The sequence below is a fragment of the Pongo abelii genome, chromosome 5 (assembly GCF_028885655.2).
Source record: "Pongo abelii isolate AG06213 chromosome 5, NHGRI_mPonAbe1-v2.0_pri, whole genome shotgun sequence".
Classification (NCBI taxonomy): Eukaryota; Metazoa; Chordata; class Mammalia; order Primates; family Hominidae; genus Pongo; species Pongo abelii.
In genome coordinates this window covers 117632950-117660503 of record NC_071990.2, presented here as the reverse complement: position 1 = coordinate 117660503, position 27554 = coordinate 117632950, and the positions used below count along the sequence as shown (strand labels likewise).

The window sequence follows — 27554 nt, the reverse complement described above, 5'->3', positions numbered from 1 at the left end:
AATTATACAGTAAACAGTTTTCTCTCTCAGGATTCTGGCAACATCAAGATGTTGAGAATTTTTACTTTTGATTTTTTATCCATGACAAGAAGTAGTAGAATATATTCAAAGAGATCTAAAGCATAGAACATGTGTTGGCAGGGCAAAATTCTCTGGAGTACCCATTTAACCAGTGCTCACCCTACTCCTCCTTTTCACTTGAATAAGATTCTCTCAGTTCTATTCTTATGGCCACCTTGCTAAGACAGTTGAACATACGTTATTTCTTCTTATTTTCCACAGCTGGTCAATGCGAAGGTATCGTGTTCCATAATCCATGACTTCTCAATCTGCACAGACCCACCTGGTCGTCACCATGGCGGGAAGCGTGGCAAACGTGAGTAGGAGCTGATTCTAACTCAGAATTTTTACATCCCTCTTTCCCATAAACTGAACTGCACTGCCTTAAAGGTCCTTCAAATATCTTTCTAAGAAGTCTAAAAGTTGATCTTCTGTTAAGAATTACATTGTCATTTTCCAGGAAGCCAAACTTCTGTTTGACTAGCTATATTATTCTGCAAATTAGTGTGTGGCTTGCATTAAGCAGGAAGCAAACAAAGGATCTTTCACAATCAGAATTCTAAGGAATTATCCAGAAAGCCCTTCCCATCTGTTCGGGATGTATTTGAGTAATCTCCGAGTGAGGGAAACAAATCAAAAGTGTGCTGTACCTGTGGGAGGTAGAAGAAAGCACTTAATTAGGGATGAAGCTAAAGCTTAACAATTCTATGCCATGGACCTCTTTTGGCAATCTAGCGAAGCCTTGACCTCTTTCTCAAAATGTTTTAAAATTCATAAGACATAATACGTAAGGATACATGGAAATCTATTATTTTGAAATATAATTATCAATACACATATGTAAAAAATAATAATACAGACTTTTTAAAATTAAGGCATGAAATACCAATATTTAATAGCAGGGATAATAACTACTACAATTTATAAGTGGTAATAAGCATAAATTTTGAGATGTCTATAACAACTGTAATGTGGTATGAAAATATCTGTGATACCTATCTGTAACTTTGCTACAGATCCTCCCAATATCATCGAGATTGGTTATCTCTACTCATGATTGGAAGAAATGTTGGATTTCAGTTAAAGTTAGTAAAAGTTAAGATGTATTAGTTCTCTCAAACAAACCTTATAGACCTCAGTTTAAAAATACTTTAAAATGTTCTGAGACTACCTCTTCCAGATTATGTTTTTCCTTTAGAATTTTATGCTAAAGAAATGGCCTAGGTGAGGCCTTCCCTGGTTACCCTATCAGAATTTCATCATCCTCCCAAAATAATATTTAATTCCCCTTTTCTTTTCTCCCTTTAGTAAATATATGTATGAATATGTCTATGTATATGTTTCCCCTCCTAGAATTTAAGTTCTACAAGGGCAGGACTTTTTTCTTCACTACTGTATTCACAATTGGATCCTCAATCATAGAACAGTGTGGCACACAGTAGCTGCTCAATAAATATTTTCAGAAAGAAGGAAAAAGTGAAGGAACAAACCTATAACTCACTGTCAGCCACACTTCTGGCAGTGATTATGTGATCATTATGAAATCAGGAACTTGGAGAGATCCCTTTATATTTAGTAATAACTTCAGCGTTTGGTTACCATTCAGTGTTTGGTGCTAAAAAGACTGGTGCTAAAAAGATTGATGAGTTTCTTAGCAATTTAGTAACAGACAAAGCTCCCTTGCTCTAGCCAGTCAGCTTGCCAGTGTGTGTATTGTTTGTAAACAGACTATGAGAGTGTGAATGAATTCTCCACTTTTAGGAGGAAAGCAATTCATACTGCACACTCATTGCCAGGGAGTTGGAAATATCATCTTCACTGACTCATGGTAACTGGTGGGCCAGGCAGGGAAGCCAGGTCATTTGTTTCCCAACTTGTGTCATTGTACCATGTCGCGATGCATCTATAAATGGCACTATATACACTGACCCATGATAAAGCTGATGTCAATGAATCGCTACCAGCCAGCAAACCCTCACGTGTGATTAACCAATAAGCTTATTTTTATAGATAACCAGAACATTTGACATAATTCTCATCCTTCATGAAATGTTATGCAAATTTCTGTGAAAATGTCCAAGCCCCAACATGCAGTTTGTTTATTTCAAACAGTTTCCAATTCAATGAAACACTGGCACCCCAAAAGAAAAAAGTTTATGGCACCTTCAGATCTGTCCCTATATCATTAGAAAAGCTGACCTGTAATAGCTGTTATTTCTAAAAAGTTATCTAAATCTTTTACCAACACGAACTTACCCAGCCTTAGATACAAAGTGAAATAATGGAAGAGACTATATTTTACAGTCATAAAAACCAATGGAAATTTGCTCTTAATTCATGGATGGCAGCTGAGAAACTATCTTATTCAATGTGATCCTGACCAGTAATAAATCAGTTCACTGGGAATGGTGGTTAAGTGGGAAATTATTTTTTAAAAAACCATACAGACATTAATTTATGAATTGTGCTTCAACTTAAAATATATCCATGTGTACACAGATTCACCAATCTTTTGAAGGTGAGCCAAAACCTATTCTCTGAATATGGGTCTACAGATGGAGTTTCATTGTTCTTTCCTGCAAAGAACACACATAACACATCACCACAATTTCCAGCTTTGTTTTCTTTATTATATAGGAAGAAATTAAAGATACCTGTGAGGGAATGCAGAAGCCTTCTAGATTTTTATGAGTTTTTCCCTAATATTCTACAAATCTCAATCATACTATATCATGACAGCAATTTTTTACAGTAAGTTATTCCAAAGCTTTTAGGTTGGTTCTAGAAATATTAGCTTTTTCTTTTTGAACTCACACTTTATCTATTTATATTATTAAAACTGTCTCATTACAGGTATTAGGGAAACTGTATTACCTGGTTTGAGAACAAATACAGCTGATAGTTGCTCAGCAGGTTAACTCCACTAGGGGGAACAGAAATAAATGTAAAGTAAAGGGTAACCTACAAGTCGTCCTGACATTCAGCTACCGTGTTACACAAGGAATAGAAGCTAGGTTCACTGGCAAGTTAGTTAAGAGGAGGTTAATTGAGGAAATATTTATGCTATCCCTCTTTTGTAAACTACACTTTCACCCCTTAGAGCAGCTGTTCTCAAAGTAAGGCCCGGGGAGGGGCTTCTGAGACTATTACATTTTAGAGAATTCACAAATAAGAATCATTTTCATAATAACGTAAAGATGTTATATGTTGATATTTGCACTGATGGTACAAAAGCAGTATTAAGTAAAACTGCTGTAACCTTAGCAAGAATCCAAGCAGGAGCACTAAACTGCTCTAGTAGTCCTTGTATGATTTTGCACTGCCATGCACTCAGGTTTTTGTTGTTGTTGTTGTTGAATTTTTAAAGCCAATTTTATTTAAAAATGTCCTTGATGAAGTGGTAAAAATGATTAATCTTTATAAAATCTCAACTCTTTGAGTATACATCTTTCTAATATCCTATGTGATTAAACAGAGTACCAAAGTACAAGAACGTTACAAACAAAAGAAATCATGCACTGAGTTGAGAGCTGAGCTAGCTGGGTTTTTTCATGAAACATCATTTTTACGTGACAGAATGATCAACTGACAAATTATAGTTATTTTGATTTGGGTGTTAGCACAGAAATTTTCTTGAAAATAAACAAGGAAGGCCTGCCAGTTCAAGGAAGGCTGAAAGCCTTTGTTGCCAATGACAAACTTGGAGCTTTCAACCGGAAATAAGAATTTTGGAAAATTTGCATCCACTACCAAGAGCTTAACAGCTTACCAATACTTAAAGATTTTTCTGATGAAATCAGTGAGAATATCAACAAACATGATTTTTATATTGTATAATTAAATGTGTCAACATTCGGTAGACTGAAATAACTCAGTGAACAAACATGCAAAATAACAAAGGCATGATGTTATAAAACCATGCATGGATAAGACAGCCACTCCTAAGTGTAAAATATGCCAATGGATTTTAATGTAAAAAGAGTATGAAGAGTTCATTAACATGGCTTCAGATTCTATACTGCAATTAATTTTTATGGAACCACTACCAGTCAAGTTTTAGTGTAGCGTCAAAGAAGAATATTCACAATTATTTGAAAAGATTATTAAAATACTCCTCCCTTGTCAATCACATATTCCTGTGAGGCTGGATTTTCTTCATATACTTCAACCAAAAAAACACATAGCAACAAATCAAATGCAGAAGCAGACACATAAGATTTGCAAAAATGTAAAACAACACCTTCCTTCTATTTTTTGTTTTAAAAAATATAGTTTGGCTGGGTACAGTGGCTTATGCCTGTAATCCTAGTGCTTTAGGAGGCCAAGGTAGGAGGATTGCTTGAGCCCAGGAGTTCCACATAGCAAAACTGTCTCTACACAAAATAATTTTTTAAAAATTAGCTGGGCCTGGTGGCATGCACCTGAAGTCCCAGCTTAGGAGGCTGAGGCAGGAAGATTGCTAGAGCCCAGGAGTTCAAAGCTGCAGTGAGCTATGACTGCGCCACTGCACCCCAGCCTGGGTGACACAGTGAGACCGTGTACCTAAAAAAAAAATATATATATATGTATATATAGTTATTTATTCCTAAAAATATGTTTATGTTAATATGAAATGAGCTTTAAAAATATATAAATATGAGTAAATGAACAAATAAATGTTTCAAACTTCTCAGTTTTAATTTCTAATATGGTAAACTTTGATAGATACAGCCCAAATAAACAAAGCTGTTTGATGTCCTCATTAATTTTTAAGAGTACAAAGTGCTTCCAAGTCCAAAAAGTTTAAAAACTGATGCTTTGAATATTTTCAAAGCTGAATTTATGTGAAATAAATTAATCTGAACACAGGAAAGAGCTACTGATTTTCTGAGTGTAAGGGTGGAATGTTGGTGGGGAAAGGCATACAGCTTGGTCATGATGTGCTGTGTCTATGAATTAAGTTGTGATTCTGAAAGGAAGAATGAGCCATAACTATTTTTCTAAAGTTGAGCAGTCTCATTAATCCAAACTTTTGTACAAATTTTAAATGGATAGACTGCTTCTATTATCATAAATGCTTTTTAAAATATTATGTACGGAGTATAATAGTAGGCAAAGAAGTCTGTATCACTAAAAATGTGACAGTTTATTTGATTAAATAACCATTACAAGGAACCCTAAAAACAATGTTGCTATCTATTTTTATTGGTATAGATTTGAACTACGAGTGATTAAATGCTTCTATTTTTAAATTTTTCATGTAGTTTTGATATAGACAGTCTATAGAAAATAATTGCCTGTGAAAAGATTAAAATTTAACATTGCAAGGTTCACAGAATATTATTTAAATTTGTATACTGTTGTCTTAGCCCAGGCTGTCACAACAAAATGCCATAGAATGGGTAGCTTAAACAACAGAAATTTATTTTTTACAAGTTCTGGAAGCTGAAGGTCTGACATCAGGGTGCCCGGATGGTCAGGTTTTGGTGAGAGCTCTGTCCCTGGCTTTTAGAAGGCCACCATCTTACTGTGGGCTCACCTGGCCTTTTCTAGATGTATGGTGTGGGGATAGGGCAAGCGTGAGGGAGAGTGCACAAGAGTACAAGCTCTCTGGCACCTCTTCTTATCAGGGCACTTATCCTATCACGACAGCCCCACCTTTAGGACCTCCATCTAAATCTAATTCTCTCCTATAGGCCCTTTTCTCTAAATACTTCCACATAAGGGGTTAAAGCTTCAATATGAATTTTGAGGAGGGTCCCATTCAGTTCATAGCAACTGTCTATTTCATTTACACAAATACTGCTAAAATAAACACTTAGAATAAAAAGAAATTAGGTCTTTGAAACCAAAGATGTGCCAAGAGATCACGCATATTTATTTAAATTAATCAACAGTATACAAGAAACAAATACTAGAAACAATAGGAGAACTCATAATTCCCTTTATAATTAATCCTATTTCCTAGTACTTTTCAGAACCTAACAATTTTATAGCAGGCTTTTTCACATGTAGCTATGCTCCAAAGATCACAATTTGATCCACAGTATAGGTACATCTACATATTTTTTTAAAGTGTATTTAAATGAGACTTTATGATTTGTCAGACCTTTCCAACAAAGGAGGATAACTCCAATAAAATGATCCATCTTCTTTTTCTCATTTTCAGAAAAACTATAGTTTTACCAACCTATAAAATATTTACTTAGTAAATTCATAAAGTAGAAGATTTGTGTTTAAAATCTGATTTTATACAGTAGATAGTTATGGAACTACAAATTTAAGTTAAAATGAAACAAGCTTTACAAAAATTATAAATTTACATTCAGAACACAACAGTGAACTCCTTAGAAATTGCAAACTCTAAAAGTACCAGGGTAGTGCACCACCAGCTTCCCATTTGCCAGCTTTGCTGCAGCTGTGTCTACTGTACATATGCCACACCTCTGTTCACGTGCACTTGGGCACACCATTAAAATACGCCAGAATTAGGTCAACTCTATTTTAAAAAGGTAAATTAGTCTATTCATTCTAAAAGTCTCCTGAACACAGTAACTTGATAGAAAACCATTTAACTTTCAACCAAACACCTTTGTGTGTTTGGAAACAACCTCCAATAAGTTAAGACAGTCATGTATTACCACTCCTTTTAAAAACATGACTAATGCAGTAGTGATTCATCTTTTTTCCCTCCATTTTAAATGTGAAAACTAACCATGAATGTTAAATGTTAGTAATATGTTAAATTTGGTATGGAATTCCTATAAATGTAGCTAAAGGGAAGTGGATTTCTCACCTCTGAGGCCTCATCTGTAAAGCATATTGGGTCTTGGCAGACATTTGCCAAGAGGACCAGATTAAGCCTGAAAGATAGAAACTTGATCTAGGAGGCTGTGAGTGGGTAGTCAGCAATCCAAGGGGAATGTTCAGCTAATCTCTGGCCTGGCTTGGCGTCCATATTCCAAGTGTTTGATCAGGTGGCTAAAGGTTAGCACTGGCATTGTGAAGCAAAATGCACAGGGAGGGAAAGGAGAGGGGGGTGTACTTCATATTAATTAAGCACATGTTATGTGCCCATCATCTTCTCAACTCAACATTAAGTATTCCATCCCCATTTTATAGATTGTGAAAAAGCAATTTGGATAGGAGATTACTTGTTCAAGGCCACACAGTTAAATGGTGAAGCTGAGAATGGAATCCAGAATTATCTGAATTATCTGAATCTAGAATGGTTTTTACTTCTTAGTGAGGGGAAGAACGGTGCTTTCAAAGAAAGTCACCAAGTTTGCAATAAGAACTGAGTCAGAACATGCCAGAGTCAGTGGCTCTACCAAAAGCTAGGCAGAAGGGTCCAAGGGTTCTAAGCCTTGCCATTTTCATGACACCAAGACAGAGCAAGGCATGAGATCTGAGAAAAGGGGCACACATTAGAAGAACAGATACTGCCATTCTGTGCTCACGTGGTTGCTCAGGGCCCACCCGAGGAACATGAGACACTAATCATGTAGATTTCCTGAACAACTCTTTCCCTCCCTGATGAGCCTGCACACCTAATGTACTACTCCAAGGTAGAGTTGGTCCAGGGGATGGTGGTTCTGGTTTGCATCTTCAGAACCTTGGGCCCCTTAAGGTAGTAACAAACACTCTCTTCTTGATCAAACCCTAGCCAGGCTCCTCTGTGCCTTCTTGGCTAGGCCTCAACCTCATTCTATGAAGAGTAAACACTAACATGTTTCTAATACCTCAAAGGTCATATCCCTGAGATGACCCTCTCCCTGTTGAAAGTGTCTGCCTAAGAAACTCAAGGCTTCCAAAAAAATTTGTTTGTTCCTGTCAACATTTGAGGATAGGGTCTCTGTCTCTCAGTCTCTGTGGGAGGATAGAATTCTACCCTCGATAATTGCCACTTAGCAGACGTGTGATTAGCTGGCCTAATCACATGTACATTGACTACCCTTTGTCATTTTTCTCTTTCCTGGCTCTACTAAGCCCCTGCTTGCCCTCCTCCCTTTAAAATGCCTATTCACCTCTGTACAAATTGATGTTCAGTTCAGTTTATGCTGAACTCTTTTCCTTATTGAAATACTTACTACTGATTAAAACTTATCCTTGCCACTTTAGTGTCTGGTATTGTTTACCTTTGACACTGGCCAGGGCTAGAGTACACAGAAGTGGACAATGAGCTTTCCTTTTTCAATAACTACTTTGGGAACAAAACTACTTCCCCTTTCTGGAAACAATTGCTAGAAGGATGAACGGTATGACAGAATGGGAACTCATTGTATATTAAAACATTTTCAGGGAAAATAACTTATTAGCTCTGAAATGTAAAAAAACCATTTCCTCTCACAATTTATATTTCTATATTAATTAAATCACTGGATTTAATATAGCAGTATATTACCACTTAATTTCATTTTAATGCTATGAATTCAATATCCCAAATATTAAATTCTAAAATATATAAAATTTAAGTCAACTTGGCCCCACTCAAGCAGAATACTGAGGAGTCAATTATGCCAAAGCAGACACTAAAAGAAACACATTTTACTCAAATGAAAAGTATTCTAGATGATTTGTAAATAAAAAGAATCGAAGTGTCAGAATATACCAAGTTAATTAAAATAAAATGTAGAGTAGTACTGTTAAATGGGAAAGGGCATTTCCATGTCATTATCTCAATGTTTACTTCGATGACATGAAGTATTATTACCCAAATATCCAAGCATGCCACCCAAACATAATCTATTTAAATGGAATCAAACAACATTTATAATTGTAACTCCTTTTAACTGAGTAAGTATACTTTGCCCTAATATTCAACCTACAAAAGGTGAGAGGAAGAAACATGATAAGTAAAAATTATTCAAATTTAGGAACAAGACCTCTATTTTGGTAGAATGGCATAGCTCAAAAGACTACAGTTAAAAATACACTTACATATCAAATTCTAATGACAAATTCTTAAAGAATCTATTATAATGGAGAAATTTTAAAACCTGGAAAGGCAATAGGAGGGAATAACCAGGTCTGCCTATATTGTTCATGAAAAGTATAATTTAATGATATTTACCCATTTTAAAAAGGAGCTTGATATTTTAAATGTCTAACATGTTTTACAACTGTATGTGTATAATACGTTTCAAAAAGTTCAGCTAGACAACTTGTTGATGTTATCACTCAGTCAATGTCTATGCAAGCATCCAATGATCATGTGAGAAGCCATACAGACAACTGCCAGTTAGCAATTGTCAGTAGTCAGTATGATTTTAAGAAAAAAAAAATAAACATGCAAGAACAGCCAGGATGATGGACAGTGGCCAGGACTGTCAGAGAAGAAAATATAATATATAAATGTTGGCTTGGGCAAGAATTGAGCAGTTATAATAACTGTACGTAGTTGACACATATATTTGTCTTATAAAAATTTAATATAAATTTTATAACACAGAACATCAAAAATATGCCATCTATTTTAAATATAACATGACTCCGGAGGGCAAGAAGTCTATAATGAAGAATAAAAATCTAAAGATTCTGAACACCAAGTATTTCCCAATGAAAAAGATTTAATCAAACTATCAACCTTATAGTGCAGTCAAAAAGCTACACACACACACACACACACATACACACACACACACACACACACACAGTGGCCAATTAGCTGTTTAGAACCTGTGACAGGCAAAATAACAGTCCCCCAAGAATCTGTGCATACATTACCTTCCACTGGGGCAAAGGGACTTTTTAGATATGATTAAAAACCTTGTGATGGGAGATTATTCTAGATTACCCAGGTCGTCCCAATCTAGTCACATGGGTCCTTAAAAGCAAAGAATCTTTCTTGGCTGTGGTCGGAGAGAGATGTGACCATGGAGGAAGAATCAAAGAGATGCAAGGTTGCTAGCTTTGAAGGTGGAGGCAGGGAGCCACAAGCAAAGGAATATATGTGAACTCTAAAAGCTAGAAAAAGGCAAAGAAAAGTATTCTGCCCTAGAGCTTCCAGAATAAAATGTATCCCTGCTAACACCTTGATTTTAGCCCTGTGTTACACTTCTACAAAACTGTAAGATCAATCCGTGCTGTTTTAAGCCACTGAGTATGTGGTAATTTGTTACAGCATTTGTATGCATTTTTAGGCAGTCAAGGACCACCAGAGATTTGTGGAAATCCCATAATAGGACAAAAGAGACCCAAATGAACAAAGTGATTAATGCAGCTTGGGAGAAATTAAACCATGCAGGCAGAAAGAAATTTCAAGACAAAAGAGCTCTTGAAATGGAAAACAAAATAGCAGGAAGGTAAGTGCAATAAAAGGGCTGGGGGAAAAGTTGAAGAAACCTTGAAAATGCAAAAAAAGTAAGAAAATAAAATAGAAAACAGGAGAGGAAAAAAAAAAAGAGGACTGGCCCAAGAGGTTAAACATGTGAAAAAGAAGAGAGGAAAAAAAAAAAAAGAAAGAAAAAAGAAAAAAAGGGAAAGAAAAAGAGATCCAAATATATCAAGGAAAATTGCTAGAACCAAAGGGAATAAGTTTCCATATTGAAAGAATACATGAAGTGCACAGTACACAGACTCATCTCAAAACAAGATACATCATCCCGTAATTTCGAAACACTAGTAACATAAAAAAGATCCTAAATGCTTCAGAGTGGAATATCAGGTTTCATTCAAAGCATCAGGAAGAGTGGGGTCAGACATCTCAACAGCAACACTGGGCACCAGTATACAATAAAACAATGACTCCAAAACTCAGAGAGACAATTTCCAGACTATAATTTTATATCCAGCCAAGCTACCCTTTAAACATGAGGGAAGAAAAAACACATGCAGACATCCAAGGTCTCAAAATTTACCTCTCATAAAGCCTTTCTCTGGAAGCCAGTGGAAAATATCTCCACCTAAATTAGGATGTATATCAAAAAGAAGACATGGCACAAGGAATCCAATTCAAGAGAAAAAGGAACAAAGATGGCTGTACAGCAGACCTGGCTGCAAGCAATCCACATCCTAGCATGTCAAAAAGCTGCAGCATTACTTCTTCAAAAAGATGAATTATTTTTAAAAAATGTCTTATTAAGAATGTCTTGTTTGAATAGATAGAAAACTTACACAACTGGGTGAGAGTCTGGCTGGTCACTAGAGATAAGCATATAAAAAACTTACCAAATAAAACAAAAAGCTATTACGAATCCAAGAGAAAATAAAGAGTTGTACACACATTGAAAGGTCATTACAGTATACAATATAGTTCAGTTGTCAATAACTTTTGCCTTGTTAAAATATGCAAACAGGCTGGGTGCGGTGGCTCACACCTGTAATCCCAGCACTTTGGGAGGCCAAGGCGGGCGGCTCACCTGAGGTCGGGAGTTCGAGACCAGCCTGACCAACATGCAGAAACCCCATCTCTACTAAAAATACAACATTAGCTGGGCGTGGTGGCGCATGCCTGTAATCCCAGCTACTTGGGAGGCTGAGGCAGGAGAATTGCTTGAACCCAGGAGGTGGAGGTTGCAGTGAGCCGAGATCGGGCCATTGCACTCCATCCTGGGCACAAGAGTGAAACTCCGCCTAAAAAAAAAATGAGCAAACGCTTGATATTCCTCTCATTAAAATTATGGCATATTTATAAAATAAAACAGATCTATATTGTAATGAAAATAACTTATCTGTGTCAGAGTGAGAGAGAGATGATGCATTTGCAAGCCAAGGACACCAAAGATTGCCTACAACCACCAGAAGCTGGGAGAGCAGCTTGGGATAGTCTCTCCTTCAGAGAGCCTCCAGAAGGAATGAAGCCTGTTGACATCTTGATTTCAGACTTCTAGCCTCCAGAACTGAGAAAGAATAAATTTCTGTTGGTTTAAGCCACCTAGTCTATGGTATTTTGTTACAGCAGCCCTAGCAACAAATACACTGACACTAAAAAACCTGATCGGCCATTGCTGCCATCTTGTACCCTCCCCATCATCTTCCTGTCGCTGCCTGAACACTCAGTTACTCCCATTTACTTGAAAGAACACTTGCCTAATATTCTGAGAACATGGCAGGCAAAAGGGCAAAGAATTACTTGGGGAATGAAGTTTCAAAATAATGAGGGACACTTTTTCACAATGGCAAAAACCGTAGTCAAATCGCCAATTTTTGCTGCCCTCATGGTGGGAAAACGTCAAATCCAAAGTGAGGTAGGCCTGGAGGAGCTAGCATACGTGAAATGATATTTTGCTGTCTCTCAGAGTAAGGTTAATATATTTACCCACTATTCCTGTTTTTAATGTTTTATGAAAAATTTTCTTTGATAATTTGCTTTTTAAAGGTTTTGCTGAAATTATGCAGAGCTTCATAAAATCCAGAGGCCTTTTTAAAACAGTGAATGACTGTGGCTGATTTTACTCTGGGTGCAGTAGGAAATAATGCTCTGCACAGTTTATTCCATTCAGCCCTGGAAACCTGACATGTAATCATTAATCACAGGCCTGTACTGTTTCTTAATGAAATAAAGATGCTTCCCAATACATTTTGAGAATAAGCATTCTAAACACTAGAATTATAGAATAAAGAGGGCATCTTAAAGAGTGGAATGGTCTCCTCAGTGGAGATGTCCAAGAAAGGATATTGGGTAGGAATTCTCTGGAAAAAATTTTGTATTTATCAGAATGTTAGGCAGGGCTTTCAAACTATAAATATACTGTGAAATGAATATAATGGGTTGCAATCGGCATATTTTTAACGGAATGAAATAGAAAATGAGGACAAGGCATAATTTAAATGCAAGGGCTATTTCATGAAACATTTATTTACATATTTATATATGTAAAGTTGAAGTTATGTGTGCATCAGCTTGTGCGTCCACTGCACTACTATTTACAACAGCAAAAACACAGAATCAACCTAGGTGCCCATCAATGGTGGATAAAGAAAATGTGGTACATATACATTATGGAATACTAGGCAGGCATAGAAAAGAATGAAATCACATCCGTCGCAGCAACATGGAGCTAGAGGCCATTATCCTAAGCAAAGTAATGCAGACACAGAAAACCAAATACCACAATACCGCATGTTCTCACTACTAAGTGGGAGCTAAACATTGGGTCCACATGGACATACAGGAAAAAAAGACAGTGGGGACTACTAGATGGGGGAGGGAAGGAGGGAAACAAGGGTTGAGAAACTTCCTATTGAGTATTATGTTTACTACCTGGGTGTCAGGATAAATTGAACCCCAAATCACAGCATCACATAATATACATACTATGAAACTGCACATGTACCCCCTAAATCTAAAAGTTGAAATAAAAATAAGTAATGTAATAAAATTGGAAACAAAAATAAAATTAAAAACTAGAAACAAATAAAAAAAGTTGTCTGTATTGGGTTGTTTGTTACTGTAGGTCACAGTGAAAAAGTTTCAAAGCCACTGTCTTAGAGGGTAAATGTGATCCAAAATAAGCCACCCATCAGAGGCATACTGCTGGCATGGAGGGCTGCTTCAGTGGGAGGAGCTGTGTTGAAATCCAGGCTGCCCAGGCACTTCACTTCCCAGCAGAGGGTCTGAAGCCAGGAGTAAGACAAAATTCTCACCGTGAGATCATCAGGAAGGAACCCAGGAGACCAGAGAAGTTCAGAATGTTCAAAGTAGAGGGCAGATGGTGCTGTATGAAGGGTGCAGACATGAAGACACTAAATGGGCTCAGTCAATTCAGGAAGGAAAACATAATTTGTCATGGTGTGGAAAAAAAAAACAAGAAAAACATCCCTTGACCTCCAAAACAATTTTGTTTGGCTTTGAAGCCATTTACGTTCAAGAGAAATAATGAAATAATGCCTGTGACAACACCCTGAACCCATATTTATTTTTTGTCCTGGGAATACAGTTTCAAAGAATATGTCTTTAAAAAGTAATTTGGCAGTAGAGTGGACAAAAGTCAATTTAGAACTTTTGTGAATTGTAAAAAATGTTGTGGGGTATAGTTATCTCCTATGTTGCCAAAAAAACAGAATAAATAAATTTAAATTATGAGCCAAACTTGTGAGCTAACTTCAATATGCCCCAGGCATTAAACACATTCCCCAGTTTGAGATCTAGAGTTACTGCTATACTGAAAATAAAAGTTGACCCCAAATGCTGAATGTAACCATATTGTCCCAACTTCTCTGACCAAGTGACAGGTTATAGTAGAAAAGCAGAAGGCAAAAGATTCAAACTGGATTCAGTAATACTTTAAAATATTTCTCATATCAACAGGCTCTTGGAAGAAGGTAAAATAGTAAACTTCATGTGGTTTCTAGAAATTATGATTTAGAATGGGAAGATGCTGAAGTTAATATAAAATATTAGCAGTACATACAGATTTTATTCTTATCTCTTCATTTCCCGATTTTTTTCTTGTAATAGTGAATTCACTGTAAATGAATCACAGATATGAACTAAAAATTGCTCACTAAGTTGTTACAAGCCCTAATAGCTATCTATACTTCATCAGGAACCTTTTTTCTTTTTCAACTTGAGAAGCAGCAGCACGACTCACTCAAGCTGATGCCCTCCTCTCAGAGTGCAGCCTGCACAATGTTTCTTTGGCTCCAGCTCCAGAAAGTGATTTGAGGACACCCACGTGGCTGCAGTGCTGTATCAGCACCTTGACTTCTCGTTCTTCCAGCTATTCTTCATTTATTTATTGTAGTAGGATAACTTGAACTAAATATGATCTTCTTTGGACTTTCTACATTTTTCTATCATCAACAGAAAGGATATATATTGTACCTGAAAGCATATTTCATATTGGATACATTTTTTTATGACTGAGACACACACACACACACAACACACACACACACACACATACACACACACACATTCTTAAGTTACAATGTACCACTGGCAAACAGGAAGCAGCTAAAAATAAAGCTTGAGAGATATAAATTGGATATCTCCTCTTGGGCCCACAGGCACTTCAATTCTGTATATCCAAATCCAAACCTTTATTAGCATTCCTCAATAGCTCCAAGTGTTAGAAGCCCTCTGAGAGATCCCACCATCCCATTAAGAAAATTCTTTGTCTCCTTTGGCCCTCAAATACAATTGTCAAGTCTTATGAATGCTAATTATTTATTACTGGAACTTACCAATTATTTCCTATTCTAGGTTTTCATTTAGATAAACACCAAAGGCCTATTTAACTTCCTGGTTTGACATCGGCAATCTACTCCCACAACGAGATTCTTCTTCTTCTTCTTTTTTTTTTGAGATGGAGTCTCGCTCTGTCGCCCAGGCTGGAGTGCAGTGAGCAATCTCGGCTCACTGCAAGCTCTGCCTCCTGGGTTCACACCATTCTCCTGCCTCAGCCTCCCCAGTAGCTGGGACTACAGGCATGTGTCACCACGCCCAGCTAATTTTTTGTATTTTTTTAGTAGAGACGGGGTTTCACCGTGTTAGCCAGGATGGTCTCGATCTCCTGACCTTGTGATCCGCCTGCCTCTGCCTCCCAAAGTGCTGAGATTACAGGCGTGAGCCACCATGCTCGGCCTGTAGATTTTTTTTTAAAGCCTTAAAAGACATTTAAAAAATGAGCAAGATTAGATGATAATGCCTAGAGATGCACATTTGGATGAAGTATAAGGGAACACAAGGACATGACAACTGTAGGCATTGGGGCATCAGGGTAGTCTTTGTGGGAAGGGAGGGAACTGGGACTGGGATGGGGCCCATGAAGAGGCTTCAGGGAGTGACTGGCAAAGTTCTATTTCTTGACCTGTGTTGTACTTACCAGGGTGTTTGCTTTAAAATACTTTTTCAAGCTACACATTTATTCATATAATATTCTACTTTTATTTTTCAATGAAAAGGTTAATGTACATTCATAAATCTGATCATGTCACTGCCCTGTTACACCTTTCAGTGGCTTCACAGTACTTGTTAAAAAAAAAAAAGTCCAAGCTCCTTTATATGGTAGACAAAACCTGGCAGCATCTGGCTCTCTACCCAAAGCCTCAACACTTGCTAGTTTCCTCCCTACACTAAATTTTCAGTTCCTCAAAAGCACTCTGCTTTCTTTTATCTCCAGGCCTTTGTACAGCAGCTACTTGTGCTTGAACAGTCAAGCACAGCTCCTTTTTCCCCTTCACGTGGCTGGTTCCTATCTGTCCTTCAGGCCTCAGCAGGAAAGCCTTCCCTGATGCTCCAATGTTGGGCAAAGTATTCCTAGATCTTCCCATTACACACTGTAGTTTCCCAGTCATAGCATTTATCCCACTACTAGTATTAATATGCTAATAGTATTAGTATTTATATCTTCCATAGACCAACAACTCCAGGCAAAACAGATACATAACACATCTTGAAATTTTTCTATCTCCAATGCCTAATAAAATACCTAGAACAGAGCAAGTATACAATAAACTTATATTGGCCGGGCGCGGTGGCTCACGCCTGTAATCCCAGCACTTTAGGAGGCCGAGGTGGGCGGATCATGAGATCAGGAGATCGAGACCATCCTGGTTAACACGGTGAAACCCCGTCTCTACTAAAAAAATACAAAAAATTAGCCAGGCGTGGTGGTGGGCGCCTGTAGTCCCAGCCTACTCGGGAGGCTGAGGCAGGAGAATGGCATGAACCCGGGAGGCGGAGCATGCAGTGAGCCGAGATCGCACCACTGCACTCCAGCCTGGGCGACAAAGCGAGACTCCGTCTCCAAAAAACAAACAAAGAAACAAAAAACAAATACAATAAACTTATATAAAGTGAATATGTGCATACATTTATCGATAAATGAAAATTGCCTTTGGAATCAATTTATAAGAACACAAAATATAAGTAGTAAAGATAACGATAATAGTTAACACATTATGCTATGTACTGTTTCATTAACTAATCCTCCATAGTATGAAGTATATATCATATATATCCCCAAATTACAAATGAGGAAACTGAGCCACAGAGAAGCCAAGTAACATTCTCAAGGTCACACAGCTCATAAATGTAATTGGAACACTGGCAGACTGGCTCCACAGTCCTTGCTCTTAATTCCAACAAACTATTGCCTCCCCTTGCTTAACAGCACCGCCATTCATTTCAAAGACTGAAGCAGGTGGTTTAAAGTGAATAAAAACAAAACTCTGTTGTAGTTACCTGATAAGAAGCAGACATGGATATTACATGCATGTAAGAAGATGAACACCAAAATTTAAGGGATCAGGGAGGAGAGAAGGCCAGGTGCAGGAGGAGTACTTCAAAGACAAGGTAATCTGAGATTCTCTGCTGAGCTATGCACCAAGATGTCAAATCCTGACATTCTTCCTACTGGCCTCCAAGTAGGTCAAAGGTACAGTGTCTCTGTGATTATAGGCTGACAGACAAACGGCTGATGACAGGCAGGTCTTCAGAGTGAAAGTGAGACCAGATAAATATGAGCAGCCACATTACACAGGGCACCAAATCAGTTTCAAAGTTGTATACAGATCCAGGACTTCTGCTCTCAGTAAGCTTAGACTCTCAATAAAAATAAGACAGATCATTCATTCATTCATCCATCCATTCATTCAATATAATTAATTAGTGTATTTGTGGCCGGTATACCATATGTGGCTCTTAGAACCCCCAAAAATGCTGGGGCTACCCTCAGTAAGCTTATGTGCCAGTAGGGGAGACAAATAGACCAATAATTGCAGTGCAGGCAAAACAACCTATAACAGTTTTGCATGGGTTCCTCGGAACATATGAATCACACCAGAGGGCGGGTATAGAAGATGGAGTCTGGAAGTTTTCTAGAAAGAAGTTTCTTTGGAGCCGAATCTAGAAGATGTACACTCCTGGTCAGAAAACCAGGCAACCCAGTTATGACTGCAAACGAATGAATTAAATAAAAAGTAACTATAGGAATTGGGACGGATGAGAGGCTAGAGAACATGTAATGGTGGAAGAAGTTAAGGTAGATCATACAGTCTGGATAGGGTTGGAGAGAAAGGTGGAAGACAAGGTATAAATGAGTCTGTAGGCAGAAAGGCCACCTCAGGGCTGGTCTGCAAACTCATTACTGCCCAAACTGAAGGCAGAGTTGAAAATACCAGTGCCACATGGTCCAACTGGACCATTGGGAAAACCACACATAAATACCTATCAGTGAAAAGCTTTAAAACAATAAAAATCACAAAATTCTAGAAAAAAATGTAAAAAGTCTCTAAGCTCTGGATGGGTGACAATAGATTGATCTCTTTTATTTATCAAAGGTACTTTTTCCTGAAGAGCTCACTTACATTCAAAAATGACAGAATCACCAACAGCAAAATGCATTCATAGAGTAGCAAGAGTGAAGAACAGAGCAAGGGGAGGGAAGAGAAAAATGACTATGGGTAAATAATGAGCATAGTAGTAGCAGTGCAGAAGCCACAGAACAAGTAGAAGTGGAAGATAGTGAATTTGTAAGAATCAGCAGATATGGCCAGGAGGTCCTAAAAGTTACAGTAATAACTATACACCAAGATACCTGCTAAGGGTATCTATGAGCCCTTGCAATGTAATAGGGACAGAGAATTTTGAAAGTCATCTGTCCATACAGTTGGCAATATCAACAAAGTGAGACAAATAAAGTAGATAGAAGAAAGAGAGTGACACAAAAAGACATGTAAAAAAGTGAACCATCTTTTCTCTCCCACAAACCACTCTCTCCTCCCCATATTCTACATCTCATTTGGGTATCAATATGCAACCAGTCACCCAGGGCCATCATTTATGCCTCCCTCTCCCTTACAATTTAAATTTTAGTACATCTAAGAATCATATAGAGGACTTGTTAAAAATGCAGGTTCTGTGGCCTACTCCAAGAAGATATGATTCAGTGAGTCTGGGCGAACCCCAGGAATCTGTCTTTTTAAGGATACCCAATATGCTGAAAGACTCACACTTTAAGAAAGAGTGTCCTATATCCGATCAATCTCTGTGTAGATTTTCAGTCTTACATGTTCTCTTAAATTTATACTTTCTTCTCCCCACCCTCACTGTTTTAACTGTGGTCTTCATTTCCCTCCTACACTAATATTATAAGCTTCTAACCAGTTTCTTTTTTCCTGAGTCATCCCTTCCAAGCCATCCTAAACACAAAGCTTTCTAAACCACAGGCTTATGTGGGATAAGCAATGATCTGGCCCCCGACTATGGTATCTCCTCCCGTGCTGTCCAGAACTCGCATGTTGACACTGGAAAGGAAAAGGAAAGATGGATGAGAGAGACTGTGGTAAGCGTGGCTGAAATGTGTTCCCTTAACGGACGTGGCAGAAGGAGATGAAGAAGTAAAAAAGCCATTCTTAAGATACCTAAGGTAAAAGGAACTACCTGGCTTTATAAAGGACTCCATGAGCATACTCATGTCATTATTACTCTCAAGTTACCATTAGCATGAACTTAATGTCAGCAAGACCCTACATCTTAAGTGGTGTTAGGCGTGAATATTTTATCCAAAAGATAAAGCCAACTTTTAAAAAGTGATTATGAAGTGTCAATGAAAGAGAATACAGACATATATGCGGCACTTGCGAACTAACATTTTCCCTTATGATAATGAGGCAAGACATCAACAAAATTCAAACATCACGCTTGCCAGATTTTTATGTTAGAAAAATTTAAGACCCAGATTGTAAAGAATACATGAAACTTAATATATTCATGTTGCCTTTGTTCATATGGGGTGAGGGGCACTGATTTATACCCCAATTAAAGAGGGATGAGAACTCCTCTGGCCTTGAGCACAGTTCCCTCTGACAACTCTGAAAGCCCGCCCATGTTGCATTTAAAAAGGTATCAAATGACACTGAAAGGGTGGGAGGTAGGTGAGCAAGTGAGTCACTCATCGCAGAGATGACTTGAGGGTCATACCAATACTGAATCTTAGAGTCAATAAACATATCTTACAAAGAAAATTAACTTCGGATTTCCTTTCAATCAGGTATGATTTATAACTGTCATAACATTTTTAAAGTTATTGTTAGAAAGAAGCATTATTAGAATGACTTTATCTTCACCTGCATTTGAAATAGATGGGGAAGAGTTTAAATTAGTTGAGTGCTAACAATTTAGGTAAGCAGAACATCCTATTTAGGGTGCGACTGTGCACCACACAACTGTCCAATGGCACTGTAACCGGGCTGCTCAGCTAATCTGTACACCTGCCTATGCCTCTCCCTCGGGTCCTCTTCATCTGCTTCCTCCCACCACAGGGCACCTGACCTTGATTCCTGTCCAAGAATCCATTTGTAACACTGATGGCAACAACCTGCTTAATAAATGGCATTCAAGAAGTGAATTCCCAATGGCTGTGTGTTTCTGTAAATTTTAAAGAATCTGATGGTTGTAAAAAGCCTCCTAAGTTATTTTACCCTTCTATAATATTTTTAAGTCTCTGCAGCAGGATAAAAGGGATAGCTTCCCTTAGGTCACAGAATGAAAAGAACAGAGAAAAAGAGAGGCAGAAAGAGTGAGGGGGAAGGGTAAGAGAAAGGAAAAAACATGAATGAGAAAAAGCCAGGGGAATTAGGGGCTGGGTTTTCTGACAGCCCAGCATTTGTCTCCACGAGTCCACTTTAATGGATTCCAGGTGCATTTTGGGCTAAGCCGCCCAGCCTTCCTCACTGTAAGGTCATGAGAAGAAAACCTGATCTTTTTACTCACAGGGCTGTGGCTCCACATGTTGAGGCCCAGCTACATCCTCCCGGCTTTTGATTCTCAGTCTTAAGTTGCAATTTTGAGAAGTAAAAAACCGGAGAAGCAGCTGCAGAGAACTGCATTTGAAGCCCAGCAGGCAATGCTGAGCAAGGCAGGCACAGTCCTCATTTTCATACGTACAGCAATGAAACTGGTTCATTTCAATATGCTGGAGATTTTTCTTTTTTCCTCTTTTTATATTTTATAATTATATTTTACTTTTGCAAATACACCCTCAGATGACACCATCCAGAAGTTTGCAATCACAGGCAAGAATTTAATACTCAGTCTGTTGCAAAAAAAAAAAAAAAAAAAAAAAAAAAATACAATTACTTCTCTGTCCAAAAGTTCAACTTTCTTTGTTTCCCTCACCAGTTCTCCTGATTTCCTGTAGCTAACTGGCTCCAATGCAAGAATGAAGTAATTTCTTTCCTCTGTGATTTATTTTCTGTCTGATGATAAGTAAGGAAAAATACTATAAAGAGAGAACCAATGAGTCACAACAAATACTTTTCAAAAACACAACTCGAGTGACAACATAGGTAAAATGGAGTACTGTGTACCAAGAAACTTAGCAAGAATAAAGTTATATGTTCGTACCTATTTCTGTGTAATAATAACAAACTTTTTAGTAAAACTATGTGCCAGGCACATAATGCTAAGAGCTTTATATGCATTACTTCATTCAATCCTTGGGATGACCTTGTGTGGGAGGAATAATTCATATTTTACAGATGAAGAACCAAGTTTACAGAGTATAAGGAACCTGTCAAAGGACATGTGGCTAACACAATGGCAGAGCCAAGATGCAAGGACAGATCCAAAGATCACTGGGGCAGACCTGTTCCTCAGGGTTTACAAATTAAGACAAGGAGCTGCGAAAAGCCTGCTGCTTGGAAATGGATGCTGTATAATTCTATGTTATCAACTAGGGCTTGAACAATAAGTGCTCTCAGTTACAATCCTATCCTAAATCTCTTTTAAATGCATTCATCTTCCCATATTATTAAGTGAAATATGGTAAACTTAACTGCACCTTTTTTAAGTGATTCAGGATCTGTAATGTTTTCCAATAATTATTTGAGTACATTTTGTTTGTTTTGTTTTTAGCTCCGGAAAATCACTAAGAATTTGCTGAGGAGTGTAATGTTAAGCTCATAGCAACCCATCTACCAAGAGCTTGGCTAAGATTCATAATGTATAGGGAGGCTGCCTGGTGGACATGCAGTCATTTCATTTTTCTACACATGCAAAATTCTACCAAAGGATTAAGCTAGATCAGGAAAAAAGTAGCCTGGGCTACCCCATATATCCATCCTTTTCACCACCCCCACTCCCTCCCTGATCAAGGTTTTAGTAAAATTTGCTTTGGAGATCCTCCATCGAGGGATACACATATGAGCAAAAGAGGCATGGTCCCGCTCTCAGGTCAGTCTGGTGTAAAGAAATAACACTGTGCAATTCATCATACGTACACTGCAAGGATGAGAAGCCTGTGAGGGTTCTTCATAAAAGCCCTATAGGAAACTTCCTTCTGATCCTTAGGCCAAGACTAGTCAGTTCTACAGAGTAACTGATCCCATGGTCACTGTAAACTTCAAAATTGACTAAGCCTACTTTCTTTGCTACTAAAACCAACCAACCAACCAACCAACCAAGCAACCAAACCCCTCCGTGTCCACTTGTGGCCCACTCATGGTGCGTTTTAGATGCCTTTTAGCAACTGTCGCATTCCTTGTCTAGTCAATGTCGCCAGTCTTTCCCCCCTCTTTTCTTTCTCAGCTACTTCTAATTCGAAGCACAATATTTTATGCTTCTTTAATCTTCTAGTGGAAAAGTTACAGTAGAAATAAGTTATGAAAATTTTAGGAAAGTAGGATAAAATAATATCTACTTTATTATCTAAAAGATTAAAATAATATCTTTTTATATTTTACTTTTAAAACTAAGTTCAGCACAAGCTTAAATTACTCTGTTACTTTTACTGTAATGAAGAATGTGTGTTCCTAAGCAAAAGGGAGAGAAACGGGGGAGAGCTTCTGAGATAGGATGCGAGCACCTCTGAAAAAGTAGATAAAGCACATAGATTAGTCTCATCATTCTGCCGTGCCCAATCGTCTGGATACTGAGAGACACACACAATAAAAATGCATGCTGTTATTTTTCAATCACCATTATCATTATAAATCTATGAGATTCCCGTTCTACTTTGTAGGCTATTAGATGGACAGAGTACAATTGAATATTTTCCTTTTAACGTTTCTGCTTCAGGATTCTTAAGTGAATCTATAGAGGTGAACTTTAACCTCTTTATTTACTATTCAAATGAAATGAACCCCATTAATAAATTTGTATGCATGTATACCTCATAGGCACTTCTTTATAATACCAGACAAATGACACATCGTTACTTTCCACTAAACCTTCTTCATTGGTGTTAACATTAGATTCTTGTATACATTTTAAAAAGGGCCCAGGGGAGCATCAATGAACATTTTAATGGAAAAAGCCAAGGGGAAAATTTTATGAGTTAAACAGATGTTCTAGTTTTGAGAGCAATTAAGATAAGTAAAATCCCAAATGGATACTATTTCCTTGGAGCCTACATATACCAAATTATAAACCAAACAGGGTCTAATTGCTAGGTAGGTAAAAGAACAGCATCAATAATTACCATTATTGTCATTATTCTCATTTACTGAGGGCTTACTATGTGACAAGAACTGTGCTAAGTACTTTACCTTGATTATTGCGCTTAATCTTCCTAGCAACCCTATAAGGTAGATAGGGTTGTTACTGCCACATTATACATCAGGACACTAATGCTCACGCAAATTAAGAAAATTAATCTGGAAAGTTAATTAAGAAAATTAACACAGCTGAAGAGTGAGGGAGCTGGGATTCAAAGGCAGTGTGACTCCAGAGTTGGTGCTTTTCTACCATACTAGAGTGCAGCATGATATAAATGTTTAAGTCATGAATGAAAACTAAGGAAACTCCTTATGAAATGATCCACACACTCAATTCTGAGCAGAGAAAATATCCCTAGCTTAGGCTTTAAGAACCCAATGTTTGCACCCTTTGCCATAGGTAAAAATTATAAAATTACTGGGCTATTTCTGCATCTTTGAATCCCCAGCACCCTAGCACAGTGCATGATACACAGTAGATGCTCAATAAATATTTGTTGATCAAATCAATCAGTGAATGAACATAACTTAGTAACTGGCTTTCAAAAGAGTAGAAATGCTCTTCAAAGAAAATGGCAAATGCATTCAGCCTGATGAAGCTATTGTAGAAAGTTTTTTTTTTTACTTTCATAATATCAATTATTGATCTCTTTTGTAAATAACAGCTAGTTTTTTGTTTTTGTTTTTTCTGAAATCAAATATAGGTGAATTATATCCTAAGACAATGACAACACTCAATTGTATACTTCTTGGTGTCTAGTGAGAACATGATTTAATGGAGCAATTGAAACAGAGGTAGCTGAACTGTAAAATCACTGAACATTGTTTTAAATTATTACAACACATAATTGTGTTGTAATTGTGTTCAACCACAAATCTAAATGAAAGTTCAAAAGTCTAAGAGTTGGGTGTGGTAGTTTTTAAGGAGTTAAAATTTCTGTGAAGTTATTAAACAGCACAACTTAATAATAGTACCTGCCAAAACAAAATGTTCAAGTAGCTCAACTTTCTAAGCCAAGTTCACTTTTGGAACTAGAAACCAGATGTAAACGTAAATTCTCAAGATTTTACCTTGAAGGTCAAGAGAAAGAAGTCAACTGTTCAGCTCTATTAAGTCAAAAATTGGCTTTTAGTTTACTAGATAATGGCCTAGAGTTATACCTATTTCTATCAATATTGCCATGAACAAAGTACTAGACCCCTTGTAAATTTCTATACACCTCCAGTGATCAATAAATCTGGACTTGTGGAAACTATGTAAAAAATTATCATATTTCTTTTAAGTTATTTATTTCTCTTTTCATAGAAGGAGTCTCATCCTAATGGCAGCATTCATTCATTGGTATTTATATACCCAAATATTTTACATTATAATGAGAAAACTGTACTAGTCTTGTACAATTCTCATGTTACTGTATTGTGCTAAACAATCTCCATCAAAAATGGTATTTCACAGTCCATTACTTTCTTGTGAGATTAAATACACGGTTCTCTACAGGCACTAACTATCTCTGGAACATTTACTTCAATTTCTTAATTTGCCAAAATCCACTTATCTAAAACAAAAAGGACTTTAAAGAGAAAGTACCCTTCTAGGTGACAAAGGTTTCTTTCTAAATAATGTAAATATGGTTGCCATTTTAAACTAATTGAACAAATCAATTAGGGAGTTACTGTAGCATTTGATAATGTAATCTGGTAATTCAAATATTAGATAAGTTTTCATACATCTTTTCTTTCTTGGTGCCAAGAATAGAATAAGATCAGTTAATGTCAGTCAAAGTCAGAAACAACTACATACATGGCTAAGCTTTGAAATAAATCAAATAAAAAATTCTTTTCAACCTATAATATTATAAACTTCAAAATGACTACATGTACTTAGCAACAGGGCTAAAATATCAGCTCTGATATGGATTTAATGCCAACTCTTGCATAATACTTTTCATTACAAAATTCCAGAAATTTATCGGAAAGCTTGCAAACCACCATCCTTCACCCCGTGATATGTTAAGATGTAATTCACCATAGCATTAGGTGCATTCACTGATTTTTTTCTAAGTATTTAAAATGAGCTCTCTCTAGCCCTATGACAAGAGGTAGCTTACGTAATTTTTTAAAAAAATTTCATACAATCTGTAAATTCTTTCATTGCAACTGAACCATAAATGTGTATTTAAAAATTGCATGAGTAAAAACATCTGTAGAATCCCTTGTTTAATCAACTCATCCCATATCTGTTTGGAAGCAAATGAAGCATTAATTATAAATTAATAAAATAAATTTAAGCTAATCAAAAAGACAGGAATTTGTTCTCAAATCTTAAACTTCTGAAACTAAATTATTATGTAATTAGAATTCCTCACACAATTACACAATAATGTTGGTTTTCCTACAGGTCTCAGAAATCTGCTGGTTATTGGAGAGGATGTGTTTATAAATTGCCAGTCAGTCCCATCCCATTCACATTTAGTTCCTTACGATCATAAAATGCAAGTAAGTTGTAATTACTTGAAATGTCTTGCTGCAAAAAGTTTTAACCACTTGGGGTCAATCAAACCTAACACCAGATGATAGTAATATATGCATGTTGAATATGGAGGAAAGAATTCTCAGCAATCATGATGATACTCTTTACTCAATTCAGCGAATTATTTTTTCTTTAGATTAAGCTGCATCTAAATATTTTCCTTCTAACTTTAAACGTGGAAGTTACTACATCTTTTGAAACTAAGGGCCATTCATAAGACTGGCAACACAAATAACAAATAACACCTCCCCACAGACACATACACAAAGAGGTATATGAAGATCTGGCCGCTGAGATTTCATATGGATTTGTTTCTTTCTAATGCAGAGTTACTACAGTAAGAAGAACAAGACAAAAATCTACCAACTAGGCTGCGCTGCCATCCTTTCCATGTAGTCTTTGGCCATGTCTCGGGCTTCAATGTTCTCAGGATACAGCACACAGAACATTGCCAAGGCACCCAAGTTGTTTCCATAAATTTCATTCCAGCGAGCACTGTAGTCCTTGGGATCCCAGGGAGGGAGGTATTCCAAGGGGCTGGACAGCATCGTGTGCACAGCCTCCGTGAGGCGGGCTGCAATGTGCTCGTGCGAGCTGGCAGCCCTGCGCTGCAGCTCCGCCACTTCTGCCCTGGAGAAGTACAGCATGGGATGGCTGTCGTAGTTGGCATTGGTGAAGGGAATCATGACTTCTGGGTTCTCGTCGGTGATGTAGGCTGACACAAAGCAAAGCAAATATATGAAAAACACACTGGGAGCACCCCGTGTGTGAGTCCTCATCGTGGCATCAGATCTCCAAATCTCCAAGGCAGCCAAACCATCTTCGAAAGATCCTATGTGAGATAAAAAGGAAAAAAAGCGTCTGTCAGCCAAGGGAACGTGGCACAGGTGTGGAAACATATGAGAGGTAGAAACCATATGTGAAAATAAAGCTTACGAATTTAGATTTTTAAAAATACAACAAATTAATTAGGAAGAAAATTACTAAAGTTCTGATTTTATAGAGTTAAACATACTATATCAGAATTGTATTCATTATGGAAAACAGAATTTTGGACTTAGGGAAAATGTATAATATTTGTTCAAGTAAGGAAAAAATTATTCTTGGTATTCTTCTCACATAGTATCATGCAAAAAACATCACATTGTAAATTTTTTTAGACATTAATACATAAACCACAATAACCAAAAGCTGGTAATGAACAATCATCTGGGAATCTTTGAGCAGACGTTACAAAAAACCAGAAAATCCTGTATTTCTTACTACAGCCTCTTTCACTGTAACTTATCTCCTTTTCCTAACATTTCTGAACCAGGGATTAGGATCAATACATCTGTAAGCAGACAAAACATTATGAATAAGGTTAAATATCCTCTTTATGTGAGCAGAAGGTGGAAAGAGAGAAGACAAAGGCCATGTAAACATCTGCCAAGACCGTGTATTTCCTGGGCTGACATCAGCAAGCATGTAGTGAAGACCAAACACAGTGCCACTGGGACCAGAAACTGACATGCCTTCATTCAGAGAATAAAATCCCAGAATTAAAAGGCTGAAATAACATGGGTGCATTTTCCCCTTATTATCTGAAACTACTGTCTAC

The 27554-nt window shown here is 37.2% G+C and overlaps 1 protein-coding gene and 1 long non-coding RNA gene across 2 annotated transcripts in view; one reads left to right on the top strand and one right to left on the bottom strand.

Moving 5' to 3' along the window:
- DSE (dermatan sulfate epimerase) overlaps window positions 1–27554 on the bottom strand; it is an 81856-nt gene that overhangs the window by 11551 nt on the left and 42751 nt on the right. Inside the window, exon 2 of the mRNA XM_054558062.2 lies at window positions 26318–26786. Within this exon, the coding sequence (XP_054414037.2) occupies window positions 26318–26786 (469 nt within the window). The remainder of the gene's footprint in view (window positions 1–26317; window positions 26787–27554) is intronic.
- LOC129060051 (uncharacterized) lies at window positions 288–27506 on the top strand. Its single transcript, XR_008526393.2, has 3 exons — window positions 288–376; window positions 26282–26841; window positions 27270–27506. It is a non-coding gene; the product is annotated as an uncharacterized LOC129060051 (long non-coding RNA).